At 45.2% G+C, this 11,088-nt stretch overlaps 1 protein-coding gene across 2 annotated transcripts in view; it reads right to left on the bottom strand.

Moving 5' to 3' along the window:
- Positions 1-7,091, bottom strand: part of LOC147626744 (uncharacterized) — a 16,943-nt gene extending 9,852 nt beyond the window's left edge. The window contains exons 1-2 of one of the 2 annotated variants that reach the window (XM_086816763.1): positions 5,831-7,091; positions 1-399 (exon numbers count right to left, since the gene is read on the bottom strand). The exon at positions 1-399 is cut by the window's left edge and continues 980 nt beyond it. In XM_086816763.1, coding sequence (XP_086672889.1) covers positions 1-399; positions 5,831-7,010 — 1,579 coding nt within the window. In that variant the 5' untranslated portion in view covers positions 7,011-7,091. The remainder of the gene's footprint in view (positions 400-5,830) is intronic. The other variant, XM_086816764.1, reaches the window with a different exon arrangement.
- Between the last annotated feature and the right edge of the window lie 3,997 nt (positions 7,092-11,088).

Here is an 11,088-nt window from a genome sequence, read left to right as displayed (position 1 = left end):
TAGGGAGAGGCCCGCTCAGCTGATTTGCTCTCAACGTCAGGGTCTGCATCGCTTGAAGCTTTACTAGCTCTGCTGGTATCTCTCCAGTTAAGTGATTTCTGTCAATCTTGATCCTCTCTATACTTGTGCAGTTCCCAAGCTCTGGTGGAATTGAGCCACTGAATTGGTTATCGGAAAGAAGAAGAACGCGTAATGAAAGACATGAGGCGCTGTTGCTGCTACTAGAAGTATGAATTCCTGCACCAGCAGCTGTGCCCAGCAGGTCGATGAGGTTTCCCTCTAGCAAGTTGTCGTTCAGGATAAGCGTGTCAATATGGGACGACACATTGGTAAGGAAAGCCCCACTGCCAACAAGCTTGTTTTGTGAAAGGTCCAGCAGTTGCAACTTTGAGAGGAGCCCTGAAAGCAAAAAAAACATCATGCTAGAACTTGTCAGCGTGCTAGATACATTGCTCATAAGCATGGTATATCAAGTGTGCTAAGGACTCATAGTAAAGATATTATAGTATATTACGTTTTCCAAGTGCACAACTTGTAACTATGGCCTATCAAATATTCTAAGGCAGGCTTCAGATGTGTCTTCAGACATGTAGTAGTACTGCCCCTCGTCTGGCCCTTTGTGAAGATGGGGGTGGACACCCGTGGCCAGGTGATGTGCAAAAGCAGACCCTTCAGGGATGCATCTGAAGCCCGCCTAAGTAAACTACTCATTATAGGTTGGCATACTGAAGGTTTATAACTAGACTTACATCCTTAATACGACGATCGTTGTGCATATGTCTCTCCCTCGCAGCTCTGCACCTCCTGAGGAAAACCCTAAAAAGGTCCCCTACATCAGAGATACACCATAACCTCTCCTCTCTCAGGCACACATATTGGTGCAACTACCTTCATGTGAAGGGTTGCATGCCATTTGGGTTCTAGGCGTCCACATGTCAAGACCTGAATGGTCTTACATTCCAACACTCCCCCTTAAGAACATTAAGGTCTTGCAGGGTTACTAGTATAGTGTTGGGTTTTATTAGATACTAGAAAATGAGATGCAGCCATGTTTATACTGCTTCGCATACCTAAACTACATGCTAGAATATTTACAAATATGAGACATGCAGTTAGCACGAAACAAGAGTTGCATGAATGATGAGAAGCATGAACATCTTTCTCTTCATCTTCGATCCTACATAAGGCTTCATTGCAACGTGAGCTTCCTGATTGTCATCATCTTGATCACCACCATTAATCCTCACTCGAGATTGGATATCTACTACATTTCTCCCCCTCAAGAGAGAGAGAGAGAGAGAGATCAATGGAATGTCACTGGCAGCAACATGGATATGAAGCAGGATCACCACCATAGAGACAACTCCATGTTGAAAGCATTTGACATAGAAGTCTTCTTGTACCCCAACAGGATCAGCATGAGAAGGGCTCCCACTCAAAGGAATGAAAAAGAGAAAGGAGACAGCCTCATGACTAGCCTCACTGAAAGCATAGGTATGTGCTTTGTGACCATCAGCATCATCATCGTGTAAGGCACCATCCTTCACCGCATCACAATCGCCTTGTTGAACTAATTGAAAGTGTATCGGTGGCGAGGAAGAGGGGATTCGGGTGTGTTGATGTAGACCGTGATGAGGGTAAAATGAGACCCATTCATGATGATCACCATCATCTGCGAGAGGGTGCCTTCGCTCGCCGGGATGGAAAGGAGTATCTGACGTGATGCACAACAAAAGGGAGGTCTTCTTCTTGACCTTCAGACTAACCCTTTGTGTTGCATGCACTATGGTGTTAGCATCAATAAGCATGCTTTTATAAACAAAATTCAGGAATGCTGTGATCAGACAATTAAGGGGAAGCAGTTGCCAAATATCCCCTTTATGTATGAATTGCAAACACTCCAAAGTTTCAGCAGAAAATTGATGAGCAATAGAAAATTGAAGAGATCAGCATTACATTTGATTCGCCCATCGATTGGGGGCTACAAGTTGTCTACTGTATCTCCGCTTTGCTGAGGTGGGAGAACACCTTCATTGTGTTGCTGGCCATAACTTTGGGCCTGCTTCAGGTCGCTTTCTACAGTCATCGGCAACAGGACATCATCTACTTCTCCTTCTTCTTGTTTATCAGTTTCTACAAGCTGCAGATCAGCGTGCTCATCTTCTTGATGGGCTGCAATTTCAGCACCCTCTTCTTCATCTCCATTCTGAGGCCGTAGGTTGCCCTTTCCTTTATGATTTCGGCCTTCCTTTATGATTTCGGCCTTCATGGGGCTGCAAGTTGCTGTCAATTGCTCCCCTTTGGGCCCGGAGTAGAACTTCATTTTCTTGTCCCAATTTCGCAGGGTGCAGGTTGCTTGCTTCTTTCTTGAACAACAGGTCACCATCTGCTTCATGTTCTTCTTGATCATCATAATGCCCGCGTATTTGGGACTGCAGGTCTGCGTTTTCTGCATCAGCTTCATCTCCTTCATCTTTGAGGAGCAGTAAGAGGCCTAATTTGCGGGAAGCGCGGGTTTGAGAACCCCCCATAGCACGGAAGGAAGGCAGGCATGATACCATGACGAAAACCCTTAAGGCTTAAGGTCCCCTGCATCAGAGATACGCCATAGCCTCTCCTTTCTCAGACACACATAGAGGTGCACACACGAATGAATGTTCTGTTATTGTATGAATTGGTTATTATATTCTTAGCAACTACCTCATACGAAGGGTTGCATGTTGTTTCGGTTCTGGGCGTCCATGTCAAGACCTGAATGGTGTTACATTCCAACACCTCCTCCCTTTCAAGTTGAATACCTCTCAATTGAGTTTGATGAAGGCAAGAGCCCTAGGCAGCAGGCCCCCCACTGCACTTTGGGAAAGATGCTTAAGGTATAATGTTAACTTCTGTAAGAAATTTGGCCAAGTGGCATGCCCCCACAAGCTTCTTCTTGCGTCATGTAAAAGAGAAGCATCAACAAGATGAGAATGGATTAGCAAGCTCCAACTCCCTCATGGTTCCTTCATAGACGACGATGAAGCAGCAATCGGTGCCCCCATCATTGCCCGCTTCTCCTTGATTAGTGGTTCCCCTCCTCATTACCTGCTTATCCTTGTTTATAAGTGGTTCCCCTCCTCTAGTAAACAAGGATTACCATGGGAGGCTAAAAAACTTCCTTCCAAGGATTACTCATGCCATTGACACTTCCTCAATATTTGTGCTTAGTAGAGCCTACACTACAGAGGAACTATGATCTATGCAACTAGCAAGATGGGTAAGGAAAAAATGCCAAGCCCAGATGTGCTTCCTATAGAATTCTATTAGCATTTTTGGGCACGAGTTATAAGCCCAGAAATCCATGCCATGATTAATGAAGTATGCAGATAAGGTGAACTCTCTACAGAAGTCAATAGAGGGAAAATAAAGCTTATCCCTAAATGATCCAACCGTATCCCATCAAGTGATTGGCGGCCTCTTACCATGCTAAACATATCTTACGAGATATTTGCAAAAAAACCATTGGCGATGCATCAAATTCATCCTCCCTAGGGTGGTGGATCCCAACCAAGACGGTTTTGTGCATGGTTGAAAAATTCATGAAGCCATTCTAGATGTGCAATTTGGGATTGATCTTTTCCTTACTTTAAATCACCCCTACATGCCCCTCAATCTAGACTGCACAGGGCATATGACTGAGTCCCTTGGGACTTCATGGTTACAATAATGGATAAGTTGGGTTTGGGCCAAGCATTTGTAGGGATGTTTTGAGCTGTGCTGGGCAACACACCTACAAGATAGTAATCAATAGAGCTGTGGTCATGGATTTTTCCCTCAAGCATTCAGTCCGACATGGTTGTCCTTTACCCCCCTTATTGTCATGAACATATCCTACGAGATATTTGCGAAAAGCCATCGGGCTACACATTAAATTCATCCTTCCTAGGGTGGTGGATTCCAACCAGTACGGTTTTGTGCATGATCAGTAGATTCATGAGGCCATCCTAGATGTGCAATACAGGATTGATCAGTAGATTCATGAGGCCATCCTAGATGTGCAATACAGGATTGATCATGTCGTAGCTTTAAATAACCCCTACATGCTCCTCAATCTGGACTGGACAAGGCCTATGAGAAGGCTGAGTCCGCTGGGACTTCATGCTTAGAGTACGGTTTTGTGCATGATCGGTAGATTCATGAGGCCATCCTAGATGTGCAATACGGGATTGATCATGTCCTGGCTTTAAATAACCCCTACATGCTCCTCAATCTGGACTGGACAAGGCCTATGAGACTGAGTCCGCTGGGACTTCATGCTTAGAATACTCGATAAGTTGGGTTTTGGCCAAGCATTAGTAGGGATACTTCGAGCCGTGCTGGCCCACTGAAACTAGAACCAACTCTCATTTGCTGGAAGGCTAGTGATTCTCAAGCACGTCCTTCTAGCGTATGTTGTATTTGTCACCACCTATTGTGTATTTAGTAAACCTACATGGCAAAAAATGGAGACGTTGTTCCGAGACTTTCTTTGGGGAGCTCAAGATGGTAAAGCTTGGCATTCAATCTCTTGAAAGCAAGTTTGTAGACCTAAGCACAAATGTGGTTTAGGCATCATTAATTTGGCCATGCAAGCAACCAACTTCACCCTCAAGTGGTTGTAGAGAATTGAGACAGATAGACTGTGGGGTGTGATCACAAGGCATTGCATTCAACAAGCTTGTGGCTTCCCTCAACAATGAAAGGGTCTCACATGGCACCATAGGATAGCCATCACTAGGAAATGCTCCATTAAAATCTCCCCACTTCTCCAAGGCCTGGTGCATGGATAGCAAGGGGATCTAACTACACTACAATGGACTGGGCAATGCCCATTGGTTGGATGGTGCCCTAGGAGAAAGCATTTGGTGGTCGCATTGCAATAAGGAACAAGGAAAGCCACAAGCATTCATACACCTATACCAAGCTCATAACCTTCACAAGAGAGGCCTCCACATTTGGTACAATCTTTGGTATGCCTGTCTTGTGCAGTGGTGCAATTGGGAGGATATACCCCCAGCACTCAAATATGTATTGCAGGCAGCAGGAGGCACTTCCTGCCTACTGGCCCACATCACCTGGACAATGGGCTCTCCAACTCAAGTAGTACCGCCTCGGGAAAGCAACTATTGGGCATGAAGGTTGCAGATGTCCCACCTTGCTTCACTAATTGGAACCTCCAACTGGTGGCTACTGCCCATTGGAAGTCTCATGACCCTTCTGGAGCATGGAATATATACACTGTGGAACTTTGAAAAGCTACCCCATGCTTCAAGTTTAATGTTTTTTTCTGGAAGATTCTCCATCACAAACTCCCCGCTTGAGACCTGTTTGCCTTCAGGCTTGACATATCAATCTTCTGCCCTGTTTGTCAGTCACGAAAAAGGAACATGTCTTTCATGTCTTAGCTGAATCTTACCTTGGCATCTCTCTGCCTTAGATGCGCTACAAAATTCTGAACACACTATGGATGGCCTAAAATCAGTTAATCCTCCATCATCATCGTAGCAAGGTATCACCTTGCTTGGGAACCAATGTGTGGACGTTCTTACCTGCTCCTTTAGTAATCCGATGTTAGATGCTACTAAGCGCCAATGCTGCTATGACAGCCTTGATCAGGGTCTCTCTTTTGTAATTCATCCGTGTATATTAATACAAATCTAACCTTTCCTATTGCGCAAAAAGAAAACTTACATAAAAAGTATTGTAATATAGAAATGGGAAAAAAGACCTATGGAGAGGGAGGCAAGATGCGATATCCTAGAACACGCATGTTAAGACAAAAATCTAGCGAAATTGAACTCAATATTATTACCGAACGAACGAGGAATCTGCCCAGCTAGCCGGTTCTCCTGCAAGTTTAGAGTTACTAGCGCAGAGCAATTAGCCAATACAGAAGGTATCGCTCCGCTCAATTCATTATGCCACACCGATAGGAGAATAGCCTGGTTGAGGTTTCCAAGAGTGCTTGGAATTTGACCTGTGATGCTGTTTGTATGCAGCTCTAGTTGTTTCAGGTTCTGCAGGAATCCAAGGGTGGAAGGGATTCTCCCAGTGAGGTCGTTTTGTGAGAAATCTATTTGCAGGAGAGAAGAGCAGTTGCCAAGAGCAGCAGGAATTACTCCGGTGAGATTGTTTGTGTCAAGCTCTAGTATCTGCAGGGTGTGAAGTGAGGCAAACGTTGCGGGGATTGCACCAGAGAGGTAGTTACCCCAGAGTACGATCTCTTGAAGAGAGGAGCAGTTGGCGAGTGAGGAGGGGATGGGGCCACTAAGGTTGTTCTCCGCCACGCGCAGTCGGAGGAGGTGGCTGAGAGAGCCGAGGGACTCAGGGAGACTCCCGGTGAGGTAGTTGACGCTGAGACGGAGGAAAGTCAGCTGTGAACAGTTCCCTACAGAGTCTGGGATGCTGCCGGAGAGCTTGTTGAAAGACAAGTCGAGGACGCTGAGGCTGTGGAGGGAGCCTAAATCAAGCGGGATTGTGCCCGTGAGCTGGTTGTGGGAGGCATTGAAAAGGGATAAGCTGGAGCAAAGGACTAGAGCAGGTGGGATGGGCCCGGACAAGTTGTTAAGAGCGAGGTCGAGAGAAGCCAGAGAGTTGTTTAAGGTGGAAAGCGTAGTGGGAGAGATGGAGCCTGTGAGGTTACGATCTGAGAGATCGAGGGAGATCATATTTGTGGAAGATGAGGAGGAGAAGAAGCAGCTCACACCCTCCCAATGACTGCAGTAATCGGTGCTGGCATTCCAGCTGTGGAGGGTATTGAGGGGATCGCTGTTGATGTGATGACGGAAATCCAACAGGGCGTCAGCATACTGTTTGGGGAAAGCCGTCGAGGAAATCACAGGCGTGGCAGAAGAGCTTCCAGTGTGGGAGAAGAAAATCATGCAGTGGCAGCCACCAGAAGCAAGGAAGCATAGCCAGAGTCTCATGAGTAGGCTAATTGGGAAGGAGAGCAAGGATATATGATTGTAAGGGGCCATCACGTCCCCCCGCATGCTTGAAAACAGAAAAAGAAAGGAGGAGATGTTAAGCGCTTGCTTCAGGAGATGAAAACAGGAAAAGAAAGGAGGAGATGTTAAGCCCTTGCTTCTCTAGACGTGACTACATCCAATTTTGCAGCACGCGGAACCTTCTCTTCTCAATTGGGTCGACCGCACGAAATTGCAGCATTTTCTTCTCAATTGCGTCGGCCGCACGAAATTGCAGCATTTTCTTCTCAATAAGTCCTAATCTAAACCTACAAATTTCTAGAATTTGGAAAATTAGAATTAGAAGTTTTTTTTTTGAGAAAATAGTTTTGGCAATGGCCATTTCTATACGCTTTTCCCCTCATGAGCCTCTCAAATTTTAGCTGTACGAATTCCTTGACTCGTGAGAATGAGACTCTCAAAACTTTTTCGAATTTCTTGACTCGTGAGAATGACACTCTCAAAACTTTTCTTGACTCGTGAGAACGAATTAACCATTTAAATACACATATTAGTGAACTGACCCATGCTTCGAATTCATTGACTCGTGAAAATGATGTAACAGCATGTAAGGATGATGTGTGGTATGTTGATTCAGGTGCTTCGAACCATATGAGAAGTCATGGTGAGTGGTTCAAGGAAATGAAGAGTCTTGAAAGACCAGGTTTTGTTGAAACAAGGGATGACACTGCCCATTCAATTGCCCATGTTGGAGATGTGCCATTGTCTATGCAGGATGATAAGGTGAAGTACCTTGTAGAAGTACCTCATGTTCCGAACATTACAAAAAATATGGTTTCTGTTGGCCAGATGACTGAGCAAGGTTTGTAGGTTCGGTTTAACCCTAATGGCTCTTATGTAGAATACTTTAAAGATAAGTGTAGGTTGGTTGCAAAAAGTAACAGAGTGGGTAGAATGTTTACATTGAATGTAAATATGCCTGAAGTGAGTGCTACAATGTTTACAAATGATTCATGAGTTGTTGCAGATATAGCCATTTGGCATAAGAGAATGGGGCATGTAAAATGTGCAAAGAATGAAGTCTATGTACTAGGCTAAAGTAATTGTAACAGAGCTGTCTCAGTTTAAGGTTGAAGGTATGCAGAAAGTATGTGAAGCATGTCAATTTAGAAAGAAAACGAAGCATGTATTTCCACATGACAAAAATGTGAGAAGTGTGGGTGTATTTCATAGAGGAGAAGAGTGAAGTGTTCACTCATTTTCAAAATTTCAAAGTGATGGTGACTGAAAAACAGACATGAAAGCATGTGAAGTGCCTAAGGTCAGATGAAGGGGGAGAATACTTCTCAAATGAGTTCTCTGAATTCTTGCAAAACAATGGCATTCAGAGACAATTTACATGTAGATACACTCCGCAACAAAATGGAGTTGTTGAGTAGAAAAACAGGCACATTGCAAAGGTAGCACGAGCATTGATGGCAGAGAAGAATATGCCACATAGCTATTGGGATGAGGCTGTGTCTACAACAGTTTATATCATGAACACGACTCCTATTGCAACCATACATGATGTGGGGCGGTTGCAAGATGAGAGTACTCACTTTCGTTCACTCTCTCTAAAATTGGGACATCCACGCATCTCGGGCGGAGTATCTCGATCGTGATATCTCCATCAATTAAAACATGACACGTGCCTCCCAAGTCTAAAGCGACATATCTCGAACGAGATATCAACTAATGCCATGCTAGCAGGTCCGGGTTTCCAGTCATCATCCATGTCACCAATACTACAGGTCACCGCCACCACACTATCTCGATCGAGATATTCATGCCACTCGGATCCACATCAATGCCACGCTGTATCCCCCTAGGCGTATTTGACTAGCCCATCTCCACCGTCCACGTATCTCGAATGAGATATTGAAATAAAATCTCAACTATTCATTGTTCGAGGTATAGAGATACAATCTCCACATATCTCGAACGAGATATTGAGATCAAATCTCGACCATTGAAATACCTCGTTCGAGGTAAAGAGATGCAATCTCCACCGTCCACATATCTCATTCGAGGTGGTACAGAGATGCAATCTCCACCATCCATTCACGTACATTGGAAGATGTGATCCCAACCGTTTAAATATCTCGATCGAGGTATTTAATGAATCTCGACCGTCGACATACCTCAGTCGTGGTAATGACTTAAAATCTAAGCCGTCCATGTACCTCGAACGAGATACTAATATCAAATCTCAGCCACCCACCAACCCTAAAATTAAGTATGTATCTTGGCCGTTTGTTTCACTAACCCTAAAATCCAAAGCGTACATCTTGCAAACCCTAAAGTGCATGATGCCACCGAACCTCGTTCGAGGTTATAAAACCGAAAAACTTTTTTTTTTGCCTCATTGTTAGAAGTCGTTTTCACTCTCCTTACTCTCTTGATTTGGATTAGCATTAGTGGGTCCATTAGCATTGTTTTATAGCTTCATTAGTGCTACTTAGCACTAAGCATTGGACCCTTCACATTGGACCTTTGTGTTAGGCTTAGGTTTTAGCATGGAGGGCCACGAGGAGGGCCGCTCATCTATAGTGGACCTCATCATGGAGATAGACCGCGAGTTAGCGGCTATCCGTGTAGGAGTGCTAGAGACACACTGTCTACATTATATATCATGGTAGACTTGGAGGCGATGCTCTCATCCCTTCGTAGCCTTCACGATATTGTTTATGTAGATGAGTGGATAGCCCACCATCGCACTGCTCCTATGTCACATGGCCTGACATATCGCCAGGTCTGTGATCTTGGTCCGATTAGGGATGGAGCCTACTTAGATCTTTTCCTCGATAGTCGTGGGATGAGGCCTGGGGGCGGACAAGCCCCTTACTATTTCACGGTGTTCGCATCCTCATATGGCGGCACATATCTATAGTCGATATGTTGCCGCATATGAGAGGATGCCGAACAACCGCCAGATTCCCATATACTTCGCAAAGCAATTATATGCGAAGTTTGTCTTAGGGGAGGAGGTGGATTACACTAGCCATCGGTCGGGTGGTGGTGCTGGCCGAGGCCGTCTCTAAGACCAGGGTAGGCGGCCTCCACCAGCCCTTCATGTAGCTCCTACAAATCCTTCATTTGTGCCTACGTCGACAGTCGAGGCTCTTGGCACCCAGGTTGGCATCGACGTACGAAGTACCACTCACGAAGAGCATCCAGCACGTGGTGCGCTTGTTCTCATGATCGATACCGACGATAGATGTCGAGGTATTTACATATTTGTTACTTCTTAAGTTTTTTTAGTCATTTATTTACATGTTTATATGTACTTTTCTATATTTTTACATGAGCGGCATGGTTGATTGTCACGTAGGGTCCCACACCTACCACTGAGAGACTCACTCAGGAGTTGGTAGAGGCGAGAGTGGAGATTGACCGCCTTCGAGCTGCATTACAGACGGTAGAGGCAGCTACTGCAGAGGCACGGCATGTGAGAGAGTCTGACATCCAGCAGGTAGGTTTCTCTTGCACGTAAAAGAGTTATATAATTAAGGTCCTAAGTTATAAATTTCTTTAAGTAATAACTAATGAGAGAGACTAATCAATTATTTTTATGCTTTACTTTTTTGCATAGGCTTGGACTGAGGTAGAGAGTTTTAGAGCTGAGACGCAGCAGCATCACATGATTATGGAGCGGATTGCACAGCATCATGGGCAGAGTAGTTGATCTGCATGTTCGAGAGTTCCGCAGAGCAGTTGATCTGCATGTTCGAGAGTTCCGCAGAGCAGTTGATCTGCATGTTCGAGAGTTCCGTAGAGCAGTTGATTTGCATGTTCGAGAGTTCCACAGATCCTCAGATGTGACAGTGCGCCCTACTTGCCTTTATATCCACGGCTTGTTATTACAGAGGTTTTTCGACGACCTCTCCCTCAGGATGCACCACCATTCCTACATGACGCCTAGAGGAGGAGAGGGCTATAGCAGCTTATGGGACTCGTGAGCTCCCGAGTACACCGGCACCTTGAGGCAAATCTCCCCGATGACCCCCCCGCAGTCGGCACAGCCTCCTCGATGTGCACAGCAGCCTTGACGCGCACGTCACACCCAGCAGTTAGAGATGACGATTTTGATTGGGTTGCCATT

This window comes from Cibotium barometz, chromosome 22 (genome assembly GCF_041138505.1).
Source record: "Cibotium barometz isolate CiBa-2024 chromosome 22, ASM4113850v1, whole genome shotgun sequence".
NCBI classification, from domain to species: Eukaryota; Viridiplantae; Streptophyta; class Polypodiopsida; order Cyatheales; family Cibotiaceae; genus Cibotium; species Cibotium barometz.
The sequence above is the reverse complement of the archived record's forward strand: the minus strand, read 5'-3'. Positions and strand labels throughout refer to the sequence as shown.